At 36.4% G+C, this 19,294-nt stretch overlaps 1 protein-coding gene across 1 annotated transcript in view; it reads left to right on the plus strand.

Moving 5' to 3' along the window:
- The window catches only part of HERC2 (HECT and RLD domain containing E3 ubiquitin protein ligase 2), a 71,455-nt gene that overhangs the window by 24,230 nt on the left and 27,931 nt on the right, over nt 1-19,294 (plus strand). The window contains exons 4-18 of the mRNA XM_010133884.1: nt 5,369-5,588; nt 7,193-7,293; nt 8,071-8,212; nt 9,148-9,258; nt 9,547-9,718; nt 10,311-10,484; nt 11,058-11,246; nt 11,869-12,020; nt 12,819-12,976; nt 13,429-13,542; nt 14,865-15,116; nt 16,057-16,250; nt 16,885-17,085; nt 17,740-17,968; nt 18,043-18,167. Of these exons, the coding sequence (XP_010132186.1) occupies nt 5,369-5,588; nt 7,193-7,293; nt 8,071-8,212; nt 9,148-9,258; nt 9,547-9,718; nt 10,311-10,484; nt 11,058-11,246; nt 11,869-12,020; nt 12,819-12,976; nt 13,429-13,542; nt 14,865-15,116; nt 16,057-16,250; nt 16,885-17,085; nt 17,740-17,968; nt 18,043-18,167 (2,534 nt within the window). The remainder of the gene's footprint in view (nt 1-5,368; nt 5,589-7,192; nt 7,294-8,070; nt 8,213-9,147; nt 9,259-9,546; nt 9,719-10,310; nt 10,485-11,057; nt 11,247-11,868; nt 12,021-12,818; nt 12,977-13,428; nt 13,543-14,864; nt 15,117-16,056; nt 16,251-16,884; nt 17,086-17,739; nt 17,969-18,042; nt 18,168-19,294) is intronic.

Below are 19,294 nucleotides of genomic sequence, written 5' to 3' on the forward strand. Positions count from 1 at the left end.
ACTAATAAGATGAGGTCTGCTGATGGTCATCTTTTGAATAAGGGAGCAGGCAGAAGGAAGCTAAAAGCACTTTAGCAGTTACGCTATTTATTGGTATAAAATAATTTTGGGAGTGTTTTTTAGCTTTGTTTCTGAATGAAATAATGAGTATGTGATTGCGTTTTGTCTGTCTCTAACTTAGGGATGCACTCCTGTGGCAATGGCTTGCAGGGTCATTAGATGCCTGTTAAGCCAAACCAACTGCATCTGTCTGCTCTTTGTCTAGTAGAAATACCACGTAGTGGAAGGGGAAAGAGGAGACAAAACATAAAAATCCCTAGAAATCAGAGCACATTAGTTCTACTGCTGACAGAAGTGTGTGCTTATAATAACAGTTGATTCTTGTCAAATTCTGTTTGAAGAGTGTTTTGAGTTTTTAGGTCAGAAATCTTGCTGCACTGTAACGTCTGTATTTGCCTTTACTAAAGCTTCTGACTCAACTCAAGTCCTTGACTTTCCAGTTTCTTATTGTCATTTTAAGGTCCTTAGTTTACCAGTTAGAAGCTGGTGGTGTTCCCTACAAGATAATGAAATGTGTTAAGAAACCATTTAGTATGTTAATTTTTTTTTTTTTTTGAGCTGCTAAAACAGTAGCAAACAGGCTACCTGTCTTAGACTCGCGTTAGGTTATGTGTTCTGGCTGCGGCCTGCATGATTTAAGAAGCTAGTCTCTTCAACTGCTTGTTTTGCCCCCCAGTTTTGGTGGCACTTCTTAACTCTGTTCTGTCAAATGATCTGGGTTAAACACTACCGGTATTTTTCCTTCTAATGCAGAGAACTTCTGGCAGGAGGAGTTAAGAAGTGAAGACACGTGGTTATGATAGTTGCTGAGGGGAGGTAGAGATGTGATAAATTTTAACAGAAGATGGTAAAGCTCTTGCCTATCTCTACTAAGCCAGAAACATATCTGACTGTAGTTGTCAGTTAACAAGTATTCTGCTAATGGTAGTTTGAGAATTTAAACTTGTTCGGTATGACTTCAACTCTTACGTTGTAGGTATGGATTAGGTGTGAATGATGTGTCTCTACCCTTCATAAAATAACTGACAAAGCAAAGCATTGCAGGTGATGGTTAGTGTCAAGGGCTGGCGTAGTGGCATATGAGCAGTTTGGTTTAGAGAGGTCCCTGTAACCTTCTCAGGTGAAACTTGAATCGTTGCTATTAATAAGCTATTCTATCATTAGTCTATCATTAGTCTTCAGTAATAAGCGGTGTTCAGACTTGAGGGTTTATAAGTCAGTTTCACTGAGTCGATTCCCAGATATATTTAAATCTTTCTGAAGATGAATGGCATTTTGTAAACATAAATTTACTTATGGAAGAAGAGATTTAAAGTGAGGAAGTGTATAGATATATCTCAATTAAAAATAGTGTTATTTTTAATAAGCAAAACAGTCCTTGGTTCAATTTTGAGATGTCTGAATTATAGGACTAGTGTAACTCGTTCCAAACTACACTACACTTTGCATATGAACTTTCTTTTGCTTTATTGAAATACGAAGAAGCATGTATAAAGTATTTAAGAGTGAAATTATGTAATTTTGTTAGAAGATCTTCCTAAAATTGTAGCTATTTGAGATTCTGAAGGCAAGGAGAGGAGGAGGAAAAGAAAAGAATTTTGATAGAATGGTTTGGGTTGGAAGGGGCCTTGAAGACCATCTAATTCCAACCCCCTGCTGTGGGCAGGGCCACCTTCCATTAGATCAGGTTGCTTAAAGGCCCCTCGAACCTGGCCTTGCACGCTTGCAGGGAGGGGGCATCCGCAACCTCTCCAGGCAGCCTGTTCCGGTGTCTCACCACCCTCACAGTAAAGAATTTCTTCCTTATATCTGATGTAAATCTACCCTCTTTCAGTTTAAAGTCATTACCTCTTGTGCTATCACAACTAAATTCAATAAACTTAGGTTTATGCTCCATGCAGTTAGTTGCTATATGGTTCGAATCTCGGTGAGGCTAAATCATACTTTCCAATAGAAAAAATACTTTTGCATGCAGTGTTTTTATGTATTTGAAAACAGTATGTTGTAACTAAACAGTTCTTCGCATTACTGGTTTCTGAATATGAAAACTTGCTGATTTTTAGGGCTAATCAGTTGAAAACTGAATTATTTCCAGCCATTTCTCTTCATAAAAAGTGAAGACAATTTTAGTTGATTCCCCTTCTATCTTTTTGTATTGTCTTAATTTGACTTCATTTGTTGATGTTGACCTAATTGTCTGGAAATCAAAATAACTTGCTTTTAAAATCCCTTACTGTAGGAAGTAGTCCTGTGAGGTTTTATTTTGTGAAACATTGCACAGGCCACAGAACTATGGACTCTTTTTGTATTAAGAGAGAATCAAACTTCTGAGGTATTAAAAACCTACAGTAATGTTGCTTGTTTTTTTTTTTTTTGTCAAATGAGACAGTTGTCTTACGAGATCATTGAGTAGGATGTTGAGTATCTTACAGGTTACCCTCAGTATGTATTGCTGAACCATTAGGAATTAATTTTGTAAATGCTGCTATGAAACTATCAATTTTTTTTCCTGCAGAGACACAGTATTCTGTGTGTATACAATGGCCAGTTTCAAAACTGGTGCTGCTTGGTGAGCATTCATTGTATGTGTTTCTGTAAGATTCTCTTTTCTCTGCATTTGGAGTTCATACAGTAGTCACTTCTTGCATCAGAATGGCTGTGATGCTGATAATAGTGGTGCTGTTGTTGACTGAAAGTGGTTTGAAAGGTATGCAGTTGTACATTTCGAGGGTAAGTTCCTCGTAGTCATTGGTGGAGAATATGGGGTGGGCTCTGCCTGTCCTAAGTGTGTTTTGTTTTTTTTTTTTTTCCAGTAGTCCCCATGACATACATTTAATAAAGCATGTTATTTTGAAATGATAAGCTCTTTAATCTAATTTGTCAACTCTCAGGAACAATTCTAGAGTGTATCCATGTTGAGAACTTGGCAGCTGTGAAGGAATGATGAATGCTGTAGCTCTGTTATTTACAGACTCTGAGTCTGGTACCTTGTGCTTGATTTCTGTAGCACCAAACTTAGACTCCTTCTTCCATAAGTACTGATTGAAGTGTCTTGTTTTCTTCATTGACTATTTCTTTACTTTTTCTATAGATACATAAGACCATAATGCGGGAAATGAATCTGCAGAATGAAATCAGTTGCCAAAAAGAACAGTATTGAGAAAAACCTCTTTGTGAAGTAGAGAGTATGGTCATTTCTTACTTCATTGTTGTATCCTGGTGTATTTAGAGGTTGATAGGGCTTTAGAGCTCAGAAAAGTAAGAAACAACCCCCCATTTTTATCTATTCTGATGGTTTGTTTAGAGGGATCATGAAACTGGCACGTCAGCATTGACTGTGTCCTGTTATGATACTTTGAAGTGCAGCAGCTGTGTGCTGCAAGATGATTTTTTGTATTTTTGCTTACAAAATAAAGGTTAAGGCAAACCTAAGATAACAGCAGCAGGTGTAGATCAATGTAGTTTGTATTTTGTAGTTTTAACTTTGCTGTTCTGACTAATGTTAACACTTGGCAACTGACTTTCTCCCTCAAAATCATGGTATTCAATGAAACAGAATTTTACCTAGATCAACAGGGAGGTATACTGAAGCTTTGCACTGAATACTGATACAGTTATCCATTAAAACTTTCGAGTAGACTTCTGTATGACCATAATGTTAAGGGACACTATAAAAGCCAAACTAAACAAATCAAACATGCCTTTGGCAGGCATCTGTTTTATTTTTGTGTTACTTTACATTGTGATCTGAAGTAGCTGTATGTAAGTAACTTGTTGATATTTGACTGTTGTAGACTTCTTTGGGGAATTTTGTAGGGCTAATATTAGGGACAGTGTGGCTTTTTTGGGTCATATTTCTTCTTGTTTGAGTCAAGGTATGAATATGTATAACATCTGCTATTTCTTTTGACTATTTTTTTAAGATCTAGACTGCAAGGAACACTTTTTAATCTATTCTTACCCATTGAAAAAACAAATTGTTCCTCATAGGCAGGTGGAGTAATGTAAATTGCCTCAGGGAAAGGAATTTAACACATTGTGAAATGATGAAATGTGAGCAGCAATGTTGAAAACAGGCTGGGATGATGGCTGGCAGTGCGATCTTGCGGCAGAGAAGGCCACTTGAATTCTCTACTGGGTGTGCAAAGATGTGTTGCAGTGTGGGGACAAAATTCTGAAATACTTTGTACAGTTACAAAAAAAGTTATGCCTCATTAGATAAAATTTTTAACTGCAGACTCTACCATAAATGTGTCTAAATTTCTGTAGCTTGGAAGGAGGGAGCTGTTCCAAAACACGTGTTGCTTTTGTGCGGTGTTTGTTTTTTTTTTTTTCTCGCAAACACTATTACATATATGCAGACATAAGGTTTTTCCGTACCCCTTAGTCAGGTGTCAGTTAAAACAAAGCTACTTACGTGCAGCAGCCAGGCAACAAATGTCACTGACTTAGGGAGGAGTACAGTAATTCAGTGCACAGCAGAGTGGGGTGGCCCAGTGATCAGGCTGTTAATAAAGGGACAGAAAAGAATGCTTCTAAGAATGCACTTCGTTGATGTTTGCAGTAGGAATTAAAGCTACAGAGAATGTAAAAATACACAATTTCCAAATGTTTATTAGAAAGCATTGGGTTCTTTGTTGATGCTGTACTTGTTACCAGCGAGATTACTAGGTCTTTGGTCTGTTGACTTTTTCTGGTGAGTGAAGAATTAATTCTCTAGTATTGGTATATAAGTCAATTTTTTATTTGCTAATAGTACTTGCAAGCATCTTAAATTTCTGATGTTATTTGTTTCAGCAGCTTAGCAGCTCTTGGCAGTGATCCTAGAGCTTCTGAGAGTAGTTTTATAACTTCTGAGAAACTTAAGATAACATGTGTCAGTGCAAAATGAAAGCATATCCTTGTGGGGACTTGCAAGGTTATTGCCTGCCCTTTAGAGAAGTCTGACTTTGAGGTCAGGTGCTTTGAGGTCAGATAAGAATTTGCTGTCTAACTTGTTTTTGTTTTAAATGCATAAATATTTCCTATGACATTTTAATTTCAGACATGAAATATGAAGGTTCAGAGGCATTCACACAAAACCAGTTTTGATTATAACCCTTGTGTAAACACCTATTAAGTGTGATTGTGGTTATATAATACTGTGGATTAGAAGAGTGCACATTAAATATGCAAACAGGGAGTTTCACTGGATGTTGAGGTTCAGACTTCTAGTTGATTCACAGTTTTCCATTTGTCTTGATTATTCTTGATACCGTATATAACGAAGATAAACACCCATTAAATGATATCTTTCTCTGATTCTCAGACGTGAGTGAACTGAAGGAGTGCCTTCAGGTACTAGTGAAGGAACAGCAAACTCTGGCCACTCAAACTGCTACAACAGCTCTTTCAGCTATGAGACTAAAGCAGAGGCTGGTTATCCTGGAACGTTATTTCATTGCATTGAACAGAACAGTTCTTCAAGAGAACGTCAAAGTTAAGTGGAAAAGCAGTAGTATTCCTCTGCCTGCTGTGGATAAGAAAAGGTAACAACACATGCATGGACAAGTTAATACATTAGGAAAGTCATAGGAAGGTTATTAGCTGATGTGTGAGAGCTTAATGTGGTTTCTTTCTCCTCATGAAACATTATCATAAAGAAACTCTTCTTATTTCGTAAGATGGTTTTACATGGTGTTAACTGCCATGCAGTTTTCGTCTTTGGCCAATGCTTGCTTATAGTATCTCAGTACTGGTGGATTTTTATTATAACACATTGCTGTAGATACTATTCTTTGAGCTATAAGTATACTTTTGTTGAGGCATTCTTACTCCATTTCCTAGAAGGTATGGAGAAGTCTACTTCAGAAAAGATGCTGAGGAAGGTTACATGGTTCTAATAATTAATATTAATTAATATGTTTTTTCAATATTTGCTCAGTTAAGCTACATAACATTGAAAAATACAAGTACATGGAAGTTGAACATAGTTTTTCTTAGGTGAGAAGTGCTGTAATCATACATTTTTCTATGAAACTGTTTCCAGCGACCTAACTGAATAAGAAATTGTCTGGTTGCTTTCCATGTCTGGATAGCTTATTGACCTAAAAATAGAAGAAACTTGTTCAGTAGCTGAACAAGCTTGCTGTATGACAGTACAGACGATTCAACCACAGAAATTTTTATGTTAGATTGTCTCTAGCTTTAAAAATGAAAGGAGACAGTAAGTAGGTATGATGGCTAGTTATTCTCGGTTTGGAGTTCTGACAGTGATATCTTTCTCTGAATAGTCTGAACTCTGAAATTTTTTTTTTTCAGTTCTGATTAAAAAGAGCACTGGTATATTTAAATTACAAAATTGCTAAAAATGCCACTTTAAATTAAGACCTGCAAAAGTCTTAAGCAGTTTACTTCATTTAGATGTGAGATTAAAAATATCTCATATCAGGTCTTTTGGACAGGAAGCAGTAGGGAATCTCCTGTTATTAAGTACAAAGGAAAGTTTATTTAATGTGATTGCATAAAAAGAAAAGTTAACAGAAACGTGTATGAGTCCAGTGAACAATAACAAAAGTTCATGCTATCTCTTTACCTTACACACACCAATTCAGAAGCTGCAAAGAGAGATTTGTAATGTGGACACTTGAATGGAAAGATAAAAAATGATAAAATTGATGGAATTAGTTATCAGTAATTTAAGATTAATTTAAAAAAAAAGAAGCCTAAAAGCATAGTTTATGCAGTGCAGATTTACTAGAAGTATAAACTTCCCGACTAAATGAGTCTGTGTATTTTGAACTCACCATCAAAATTTCACTCTGAATAACTATCGGCATCTTTCTGATGGCAATTAATTATACCATTCTAATACATTTTTTTTCTGTGAAGCTTTTTGATGTTTGAGGTTGATCCAGTTGTTCTTTGAAGCAGCTGAAGTTCAATTTTGTTGTTGTCGTTTTAATGTTGATCACCTCCATTCTCAAGTGACAGTTACAATGTTTTACAAATAAAAACTGTGTAATTATATATGCATGCATATAACTAAATTATTGTTAAATATACAAGTTATACAAATAAATACTAATATAACCACATCATTATTACAGTTATATATAAGCTGTCTTGATATGATTTATATGTTTTTATTTAGTCCAAGACCTGCAGGCAAAGGTGTAGAAGGACTTGCACGAGTCGGATCCCGAGCAGCGCTTTCGTTTGCATTTGCTTTCCTTCGTAGAGCCTGGAGATCAGGTAGGTCTGCTCTGTAGCATATTGCATATATTTTTCATTAGAAGACAGATGATTCATTAAAGCACGTGTGTGTATTAAATATTTACATAGAACTATACATTAATAAATGTTAGATTTGCATGATTGTGTTTTATGTTTACATGGTAATAAGCTCAACAATATTGTTGCTGGTCAAAGCCATCGAAGGCAGTACCAATGCTGTCTTGTGCTGGGATGCTTCTATGCTTAGGAGGATAAATGGGGATTTTGTGAAGAGAATGCACTTTTACTGCCAGATTTCAGAAAAGTTAGATTTAGTCGATCCACTCTATTACGACACAATAGTTGCAGCTTAGAAAAGGAGTTTGGAGCAGTAGTGTGAAATGTGTGTTTAGTTTTGTGTACTTGTCAGTGATTGTCAAATTGCAGAGACTGGCAGAATTGTCATCTCTGCCATTTTAACCTACCTGTCTGTCTCAGTCTGTACTGTTTGTTCAGATTGTAGCTGTTTGGCTCACTCTTTGTCCAGCCAGCCCTATTTGTTCTGGTTTTCACAGCAGATGCATAGTGAAACGTGCTGGTTTAAGAGTTGTCACCTTTCCAAATGTATTTTTTGTTAAGCAGATAGTTCTTCAGAAGTCTTGCAGTCAAAATGTTCATGTGAAAATTGAGAACTTTGTACGTATTACTAAGGAACTTGTAAGCTTGAGGTAACAAAGATCCACGAAACATCGTATGTAAAAATCTGTCTAACTTCTGTAAAGATGGGAGCGGAACTGATATTACTGTGCCCCTTAGGTGAAGATGCAGACTTGTGCAGTGAATTGTTACAGGAGTCACTTGATGCACTACGAGCTCTACCAGAGGCATCCCTTTTTGATGAAGGAACTGTGTCTTCTGTATGGCTGGAAGTGGTGGAAAGAGCTACTAAATTCCTAAGGTCTGTTGTGACTGGGGAAGTTTTTTTTTTTTTTTTTTTTTTTTTTTAGAACAGCTGACAGGGGTGTAGTCTCCATTCACAGAGCTTTTAAAGACCCGATCAGATAAATAACACAAGCAGCTTGATAAGGACTTTTTTTTTTTTTTTTTTTTTTTGAGCATTGCTGAAGTAGGTGTTAAATGGCAAACTTGCATCTCTTAGCAGCTGATGGTATAAACATAAGTTTATGGAAGATTAAAAAGATTGTTTTCCTTTTCTAATGGTGTTATATAAGCAACCAAAAAATACATGAACTGTTGAAATGATGCTCTTTAAATATAATTTAATTCCTTTAACTGTTTAAGAAAAATCTGAATTTCACTTTTCTGGATTGGTGCATGTAGACTTACTTGAAAAACAGTGTTTCAGTAATGTAAACTGTATTCAGATGGAAGAGCGCTATGGTAATACAATGTATGTGTACACTTCATTGTGCCTTTCTCATAGTAAAAAAATGCAGATTTCTGGGCATATGAGGGAAAATACGTTCATATTGGACTTCAAACACTCCCCAGCTCTTCCTGGTTATTTAAGGAAGCTTAAAGTTACCCTTTTACAGTAGTTACCAGAAATTAATTGTCTTTTGAATACTGAAACTACATCCTTATAGTGAATATTGTAAAGAATATTTGAATTTTGCCTGTGAAAAATTTTTCATGTTCTTAGCATGTTTAATAGAACTATAGATAGTGAAGACTGGGGCAATTTTAAAGTCTAGCTGCCACTCTAAAAATTGTTTTTGTGTGGAATGTCAACTTTTCTACTGTTTTCATCACCAATTTTATGTTTTTCTGTAAGTTTAGTGGTTCTTGTTCTGTTGTAGATGCTTTTAGTAAGAAATATGTATTGTTTCTCATTACTTCTTAGTTAATATATATTGCTTGATTGTTAAATAGGGATGTGCATGGAGCTCCCAGTACCAAAGGGCCAGGAAACATTCCATTACAAGACCAGCACTTGGCACTTGCCATATTGCTAGAACTGGCAGTGCAGAGGGGTACACTAAGGTAAGAACTACGATCATGTGGATTTTTAAATAGCCGTATCTGTTGGAATGGCCTGAGCAGTGCCTGTCTTCAGTTTTCATGGGTTTGAGTTTGAGTTACGAACCTTTTCTGTGATGCAGAGGTGATCAAGATCTTATGTTAGCAGGGTTGCCGTTGTGATAATCTGCGTAAAATGGAAAGCTGTGACATCTGACACTGTTAAACTTTAAAATGTAGGAAGTGAATTGTATGGATAACCTAAAATGTTTTCAGGAATGCTTATTAATTGAAGATGTAAACTTCTTTCAGCCAAATGTTGTCTGCAGTTATGCTGTTGCTTCAACTTTGGGATAATGGAACAAGGGAAACAGATAATGAGCGATCTGCACAGGGAACAAGCGCGCCCCTTCTGCCTTTGCTACAAAGATTTCAGAGTATAATATGTAATAAAGATGTGCCCAATACTGAGGAAGAGATTCAGGTACTTTTCCCTTGGATTATTTGAAAGAACCATTATATCAGTATTGAATTTTATTTTGCTGGCTTAACTAATTATATAATTATCCAGACAAAATTTGGAGTAGTGTTTTCCATGTGTCTGTATATGCACCACTGTTAGTTGGTTTTCATGTCTATGTTTGAGTTTCTAGAGGTAGGAGGAGGAATGTCATGGTGTGGTTAGAGATAAGCATTGTGTTTCAGAGTTAATGCTTTTGTGATAGTTAACTTAGAGATGTGGCCATTTAACTTTTCTGCATATTTGGATTGTTTTTATGTGGTTGTGTTTGAAGCTAATTGAACTAGGACTCCTAGTGGATATTATTGAGGTTGATAAAACATAGTAAATCAGTTTTGTTATGATTGTAAATTTCTATTTTATTCACAATCTGACTATGTTTTCTGAACAAGTGTGTTTGGAATTTTCCTCTACTGTAGGAAAAGATAGGCAGAGTAAATTTGGTTTCTCTTCAACTTGTGAAGATCCTCAGTATATCTAAAATATATTGTGTATCTATATGTATAGAGGCATAGAAATACCTTGAATATTCTGACTGCTCTTTTTTCTTTTCTAGCTCCTAACTTACCCTCTGAGTCCAAATGAAAGTTTTCTAAGGTATCTGACTTTACCACAGGACAATGAGCTTGCGATTGATCTGAGACAAACAGCAGTAGTGATCATGGCCCATTTAGATCGTCTAGCCACCCCGTGTATGCCTCCACAGTGTAGCTCTCCTACGTCTCATAAGGTAACTGTTTGCAACATCAAATTTAGTAAAATATTTTTCATTAGTGTAACTGATTTTCAGTTTGCAAGGAAAACAGCTCCTAAGGTTGCCTAAATTTGCCTGAACTTGTCTTTCTTGGGTATCTTTTATAACATCAGCACTCTGTCAGTGAGCCTTGGAGTACAAGTCTGTGGTTTGCAAACCATTCTTTGGTAACACAACACTATGGCTAATTCTAGCATATTTTGAGCTGTTTCCTGTGTTTATCAGAGTAAATGCTGAAGACCAGACAGACAACCAGATGTTGGGGGTCTGGCATATTAAAAAAAAAGTAAATGTTAAACTTCCCAACTTGAAAAATCTCAGAACACTTAACTGTAGATATTTATAGCTTATTCAGTACCACACTAAACTGAATATGATGCATGCAAGTCTGGGTGTCTTCTTGGTAAGCTTTATTGACTGTTGGCAATAATGGCTGTCACAAATTTTAGTATATTCAGCCTGTAGCAGTTTAAAAAAATAATCTGCTCTATGCATTGTGTTAAGATGCATATTTCAAAATCAGTACTTATAGAATTTCTTATTTTCTAGGGATCTCTGCAAGAGGTCATTGCTTGGGGTTTAATAGGTTGGAAATACTATGCTAATGTGAGTGGTCCAATTCAATGTGAAGGACTTGCCAATCTGGGCGTTGTGCAGGTTGCCTGTGCAGAGAAGCGTTTCCTAATATTATCTAGGAACGGACGAGTTTATACGCAAGCGTACAACAGTGATACTCTGGTGAGAGGTTTTTTTACATGTTTTAAAAATGTATTCTCTTCTGTATTACTTCGTAGCATGTCTGCTCCTTTATTTACAGTAACTTGGAAGAGCAGATGGACATGTGCTGTTTTTTGTGAGCTTCTCTGTTATTTTTGAAGTTTCAGAAATAGTGGTTTTGAATCTCTTAGATCAGATTAGATCTCTTAGATCTGGTTACTGTAATTTCTATCAGGCTAGAGGTTAGGAGTACAACGATAATTGCTTTCATTGATATGCTGGCCTTGATAACAATGTTAGAAATTGGCAGATATTAAATGGACTTTACTTTACTGTGTAGTTTCTCAGTCAAAACTATAACAGAAACACTAAGTCACTAAGATTGCGTGTAAGATTAAGACCATTTTCATACATACTGAAGACCTTATCAGGGTAGTAATAAAATCAGTTCAAAGCATTGTTTTTGTCAGACTCAAATAGTAGATTTCATCTTTTCTTTTTTCTTCATACCTTTACCTCACTAATTTGGGTGCACAGTTTTGATAAAGCCTTGGGAAAACTGTACATAATTATTCTCTATATAGGCAATTGACGTAAAATGCAAGCAGTTTTTGTAAATTTATTTCTTTTGTTTTGTTTGCAGGGACCACAGCTGGTGCAGAGCCTAGCTTCCAGAAATATCGTGAAGATAGCAGCACATTCAGATGGGCATCACTATCTTGCTTTGTCAGCAAATGGTGAAGTTTTCTCTTGGGGTTGTGGAGATGGTGGAAGACTAGGTCATGGGGATACAGTGTATGTAATAATAATCACAACATTTATTTGTTCTGAATTCATAATAAAAACTGTTTACTTGTGTATGTAAAAGTACATTCAGCATTTCACATTAGTTTCTGTTACTGAATAGAAGTTGCATTCTCCCTGCATGTTTTCTCTGCCTGTAATATTCCCAGTTCTGTATTAATGCTACTTTCTGAAATACTTGTAGATAGTGGGTGTAGTAGTGGTTGCACTGCTATTAGGACTTTTAGTCATGGTTTTATGAATCCATAATGCATTTTCTCTAGAAACTGACTCAAATGCTGGGGTGGGGTCACAATTTCCTGTGCACCATGTTGCATATATTGTTCCTTTATTAAAGGAATTCTTTCCTGTGTTGAACATTACTATCCTGCTTTTCTGCAGGATATTCTGTATGGGATGTATGTACCTCAATATATGTAAGAGTTTTTAAGTGCTGAATTCTTAATAAAGCATGGGAGTTACTACACAAGGTTTAGCAATGTCATGAAATTGTTCAGATATAGTAGATTAGAGATAATATTTTTTTATAATAGACAAATTTTTTTAAAAACACTGCATTAATTTAATTGGAAGTAGGAATCACAGTTGTCAGACATTCCTTCAGTGGTTTATGTTGTTAAACAGTCTGAACTTAATTATTGGCTTATAGGTCTATTATCTGGAGACTGAAGTCTAGTAATATGGTTTGAGATGGTGTTGCAGCAGGTTTTTTTCTGACAAGTATGTCATATTTTATTATCTACTGATCAGATCACCTTTTGTAAAATACATCACTTTCTCTTTAAATAGTCCTCTGGAGGAACCTAAGATGATATCTGCTTTATCTGGAAAGCAAACTGGGAAACATGTCACTCATATTGCATGTGGAAGCACCTATAGTGCAGCCATTACTGCTGAAGGAGAGCTATATACGTGGGGACGAGGAAACTATGGCAGGCTTGGTCATGGTATGTTACTTGATACCTTGAAGTAAGTTTGTCAAAGAGTTGTTTAGTGCTGATCTCAAGTGATCTTTTATCCAACTTACCTAAAGCTGAATTGAGAACCATATGTAGTTTTACATGAATTGAAATAGATGTGGGAGGGATTGTCTCAAAACTGCTAAATTGCTTTGAGTTGTGTGAAAATAAGCAATTGGATGTAGAAGAAAAATCTGCTTTGATCAGTGTTCCCTCCCTTGTGCAGCAAAGGCTATCTCATGGGTAAAATGCATGTTAGGTACCTGAGAAGCCTTGTGGGAACTTAGTCATGATGCTCAAATCTGAAAACGAAACCAAAACCAAACCCACACCCACTCTCACACAATAAAATACCTGAAAGCAAACAGAAAAAAAACCAAGCAGAAGAACCTACCAGGCCTTCTTGGTTTTGCTTCTCACAGAATTACTTTATTTTGAAGGTTCCAGTGAAGATCAGACCATCCCAATGCTGGTCACGGGGCTGAAAGGACTCAAAGTTATTGATGTGTCCTGTGGGAGTGGAGATGCGCAGACTCTTGCAGTTACTGAAAATGGTTAGTAGCACAATATGACTTAACGCTTTAAGCTTATCTTTTTTCTTTCATTCTGTAGATATGCTTATTTCTAGTGGCTTGAGTTCTCTAAGTATTTGAAGCTGTAATTCCTTTTGGGAAAATAATATGTGTGCATTTACATGTTTTGCATGTGATATTGCAGATGTATTACCATGCATAGATAAGGAATATATTAATTATCAGTATGCAAATATGTATTTCCATTCATGGTATATATATTTAAAATATCCATGTAAACGTGTAATATACACACAAATGTTAATCATTATTATGTAAGTGCAAGTATCTCATGTTGTCACAAGAGTTAGAACGTGGAGTAGGAGAGTTGCGTGTGTTAACTCATGGGATGTACCAAAGAGAGGCTGTGCTGAAATTCTGCTTCCCACCATCCCTGAGCAAGGTGCCTAGGGTGAGGCATTCAAAACCTGAATTTCACTCTGTGAGGTTAAGCCTCAGAGTCATACCTTAGAAAGCAGATGGTTCTTGGAAGTTGTTCTTTTAAAATATAGCTGGTTTTGGTGATGTGCATTATTTAAAAAGCTGAAAGATTTGCTCATCTAGAAAATGGAAACCCAGATTTTAATCTCCACCCCACAACTTCATCCCCTTACTGCATGCTTCTGTTGTTTGTCAGAGTACCTTACAGACTGACTTATGCAAGTAGGGAATGTAAATGCATCAGAAAGTAAATCAAGACTTCTTTTTTTGGACATTCATGGTTTTCCATTCTCGAACCATAATTTTATTTAATGCAGATGCAGAATGACTTGATTATTTCCAAGTTCCTACATCAAGGCTTAGATATAGTATTGTATTTCAAAAGAACATGGTAGACAATGGCACTTCTAATTTTGTTTTGTGAAATGGTTGAATGACAACTGAAAAATTAAAATGGATTTTGCAGACACTTCGGCCATTTGGTGTGGAAAAAGACTTCACAATTTCTTGTAACAGCATATAATGAAAGAAGGCAGTTTTTAGTTAAAGATCATACTGCAGGTTTGATTTGTGGTAAATCCTATACTTTATGTTTTTCAGAAGTTTCTGTACACTGAATTTTCAATGCACATTACCTGTTATGCTTCATATGTTTAGTTTTATCGACATGAAAGCTTATCAAATATTTTTTATTTTCATGAACCATGAGAAATTTATTCGTAATTGCTATTGTTAAATTACGATTTGAAAATTGTGCTTGTTATAGAAGCTCAGATTTTTAAGAACTTGCTTGTCAAAACAGATAACTTCATAGTGTGAAAAAGCGATGCAGTGTTTTTTGGTTTCTTTCTCTTGATTTAAAGGTCAAGTGTGGTCTTGGGGTGATGGAGATTATGGAAAACTGGGAAGAGGAGGCAGTGATGGTTGCAAGACTCCCAAGTTGATAGAAAAGCTTCAGGATCTGGACATTGTGAAAGTACGCTGTGGGAGTCAGTTTTCTATTGCTTTAACCAAAGATGGCCAGGTCTACACTTGGGGAAAAGGTGACAATCAGAGACTTGGGCATGGAACGGAAGAGCATGTTCGATACCCCAAACTACTGGAAGGCTTGAAAGGTAATTACCGGAGCTGGAAATATTGCAAAGTTCTTTTTGTTGTTGGAATCTTTTACCAGACACTAATGATCTCAACTTTTAAGTATGACTGTACCATGTACTCTCTCTCGTATTTTTTGCTGGTTGCATTGAAAAAGGCAATAGTGCACACTTCCTATTGCTTCTGCATTCATACCTTTAGAATTCTAGCAGACGTAGAGATACTGTGTTACGACTACTTTAAATGATGCTTGTCTTGTGTTCTCTTTATTCTTACTGCTTTTCTTTCATTAGGTTCACAGAAACACTTATTTAAAACGCTTATTTTGCATTGTCATGCAAGTAAATATATATAAAGTATATATATTCTTAGATTAAGATACGTGAATGGAGTAAGTGAAAATCACAGGCAACAAGTAATGTCGTTAAAGTTGTGCTAGTGCCAGTACTTTTGACTTGTTTGTAATAGTTTGAAGATTGTCTTGCACTTGGGAGAAATCTGAGGATCTGTAGGGAAGGATGAGGAAGAAACTTCTTTTATTGTGCTTTCTTTCATAAAATTGTAATTCATATATGATGAATGATCTAATGGTAAGTAACATCTGAAGTAATTACTACAATATAACTTTACAGGCTCTTTTTCTAGATAGAGAGATCTTTTAATAATGCTTTCCTGAAAAAGTATCTAAGTAGAAGGGATACAGAATAGAACATTTTTTTTAAACTTGGAAGCTTTTGTACTTAACCTTTCTCTTAAGAATCTTTAAATACTTCCTTGGGTTTTCTTTTGCTGTACTCTTGCAATCCACTACTAAGACAAAGGTGAGTCTCGTGACATCCATAATGTGTTTATAGTTAAGTATGATTGTAGTTATCACAGTTTTCCTTACCTCTGATTTTTTTTTTTTGTTAATGACTGGAATCTTTAAGTTATATTTTCAATATTTGACTTGCCTATCAGGAAAAAAAGTGATAGATGTGGCAGCTGGATCTACCCATTGTTTAGCACTGACTGAAGATAGTGAAGTGCATAGCTGGGGAAGCAATGAGCAGTGTCAACATTTTGATACTCTGCGGATCACCAAACCAGAGCCCGCAGCTCTCCCAGGATTAGATACAAAGCATATTGTTGGAATTGCTTGTGGGCCTGCTCAGGTAAGTTTTATTTTTGAACTGTTAATTACAGTTTGTCTTTGTCTCTCACTCAGACTAGATCTGTATACTAATCCCAGTCTTTCTGTGCTTTTATGACTTTTCTGATTCTTATTTCTTACTCTGAATAAATGAGGGCTTGGAAAAAACAAATTGTGTGCAGTTTCTCTGCCAAAAAGTGATGACTAGCTTTCCCTCTATTGGTATTCTGAGAAAATAGCTATTTTAGCTATTTACCTGTTTTGTTTTTCAACTGGTACAGCAGTTGAAGAGTTGTCAAGCGGATGTTTTCTGCAGCAAAGATATGAGTTATCTGGGCCAACATAACAGCACTTTGAAAAATGGGATAAGAGAGTTCTTTTCTGGGATTGGTGGGTTTTATGTATGAGGGCCGCTCCGAAAGTAGTGCCTCCTGTTTTATTATGTTGGCCCATGATGTCAGAGGCAGATGTTGGTGCTATGGCAGTAGAACAAGGATGCAAGCGGAGGGTTCTCTTCAACAGATGTGCTGGTATTATTTTTGCATCTTCTGTTACTCCTTGAAGGCAGATGTTAGCTTTACACTCCTACCTCTAATCAGTGTCATTCTGTATTTGGGAAATAGCTGTTGAACTTTATGTATTCTTTCAATTTATAGAGTTTTGCTTGGTCATCATGTTCAGAATGGTCAATAGGCTTGCGGGTGCCTTTTGTGGTGGATGTTTGCCCCATGACCTTTGAGCAGCTGGATCTGTTACTAAGACAAGTGACAGAGGGAATGGATGGTTCTTCTGACTGGCCCCCTCCTCAGGAAAAGGAGTGTATGGCTGTGGCAACATTAAACCTTCTAAGGCTTCAGGTACCTTCAATTTCTTACACATTGAGCTGTTGCTGAGCTAGTGTTTCAGTAAATTACTTGGATAAAATAGTGGACTTAATATGCTTTAAAACATTCTTACTGGCTTAAAAAGTGAAATAAGTACAATATCACTTTCTACTCTGGCAGCTAGTGGTTGGTTTTATTTTTCTTCTCAGCAGCTTTTGTATCTTACTAAAAATTGAGCTATAAAAATAAAATGTAAATGGATTAAGCTTTCTATATTCACTCAAGCCCATATTCAATAAGCTCATACACTCAGACTTTTTTTTTTTCTAAGAATTCTAAATAGAATTTTTAAGAGTGAATGTCCTGTTTAGGAGGTATCTGACAGTCAGATATGTTACTTTTCCTAGCATAGTGTAGTGAAGTAGAAACAGTTTAGGTTATTTTTTTAGGTTATGATAGTTCAGTTTTAGGGGATATAGTGAAATAAGGTTCATAGTTTTTGAATATTAGTTTAAATTCAGCATGTGTTTGGGCAAGCCATCATTTCTCTTTAATTTTACAGATGAAAGTTTGTATTTTGGTCAGTGAACTTACTCAGTTGCTCCAGGATTGACACTTTTTTTAAAATTTAAGTTCACATCTGTTACTAAGGAAAATTTGCTCTTTTTCTCTTTTCTTTTTTTTCAGCTTCATGCTGCCATTAGTCATCAGGTGGATCCGGAATGCCTTGGCTTAGGTTTGGGCAGTATTCTGCTCAACAGCCTGAAGCAGACAGTGGTAACATTAGCAAGCAATGCTGGTGTTCTTAATACTGTGCAATCAGCTGCTCAAGCAGTGCTCCAGAGCGGATGGTCTGTGTTACTGCCAACAGCAGAGGAGCGGGCTAGGGCGCTCTCAGCACTCTTACCCAGTGCAGGTTGGTCCTCAGATTTAAGCTTAGGCGTTCTGTTCTTGCATTTTTATTTAATTAATAGCTTCTTCATTTTTTAGTTTCAGGAAATGAAATGAATGTAAGTCCAGGCCGTAGATTTATGATTGACCTCTTGGTGGGCAGCTTGATGGCTGATGGAGGCTTAGAGTCTGCACTGAATACTGCTATTACTGCAGAAATTCAGGTATGTTTCAGCAGCTTTGCAGTTCTGCATAAACAGAATAAAAAGATGTACCAAGCATTTTCTGAAGTTTGTGGATCGATGTTGTCCTCTTTTAACCTGAAACTTGAGCCAATGTTTGTATGGAAGCATGAATCATACTCACCTTTTTAGTAGTGTTTCTTTTTGTTGCCCAGAGAGATGATTTTAGCAACGGTAACACACTTTTCATAAGGCTTCGTAGTAGGAACGTAATTTTACAAAGCACTTTGTACCTTTCTATGGGATTCTTGAGTTCTTCACTTCCTTGATTTCACCTGTAGCTCTCCAGCAGAAGTTTCAACCTTATTACTTATGAATTGAAGATGAATGAATTCTTTGCAGCATCCCAAATTTCCATAGGTTCCCTTTCAGACTGGTTTGAATGTTTAAGAGGCGCTAACTAGTTACCCAAAGGATGAAAGTAATGTTCTGTAATACTAACTTCTCCATAAGCCTCTCAAAGATGAGACATCCTCTGCACAGACTGCTTTAAATTGCTGTATCTGTGTACACTGTGAAAACAAAGGTGGTTTTCCCTTGTTGCTTAATTTTTTATTCTTCCGAGTAGATTTTCTTCTTGGTCTCTCTACACTGTTGGTAAATGGGGGAATTTATGATGCAGAGGAAATGTGTGTATTAAGATTTGCTTTAATGCAGTCTAACGTTAGCATTTTTTCTTGTATATAAAGACATGCGGGACTTCTGTTCTTAATCAAGTCTCATAAGGCACATTTGCATTATATCATAGGTCGGAGATGCTGGAGCCAACTTCAGATATATTCTGGAAGTGATTTAGGTGGCAGCATACAGCACTGCACAGCTTAATTTCCATTGTCTAAGCTTGGGTGAATTTGTTTCCATAGAGTTCTGTGTGGATATAGCTCATCAGCAAATCTAACCCAGATTCTTCTGCAGTGAGCTGGATTTGTAACTTCTATAAATACAAAGTAAACATGCCTTCAGCTGCGAACTGTGCTGCAGCTACATGTATGTTTAAACATATGTAGGACAGAAATCGACTGGTTTGGTGGAAATTGAATTGGGAGTTTGTCTATTCTCCTTTTCTTTCACACCACACCCTTGCCCCTGCCCCTCCCCCTGCTTTCCCC

This window comes from Buceros rhinoceros, unplaced genomic scaffold (assembly GCF_000710305.1).
Source record: "Buceros rhinoceros silvestris isolate BGI_N320 unplaced genomic scaffold, ASM71030v1 scaffold27063, whole genome shotgun sequence".
NCBI lineage: Eukaryota > Metazoa > Chordata > Aves > Bucerotiformes > Bucerotidae > Buceros > Buceros rhinoceros.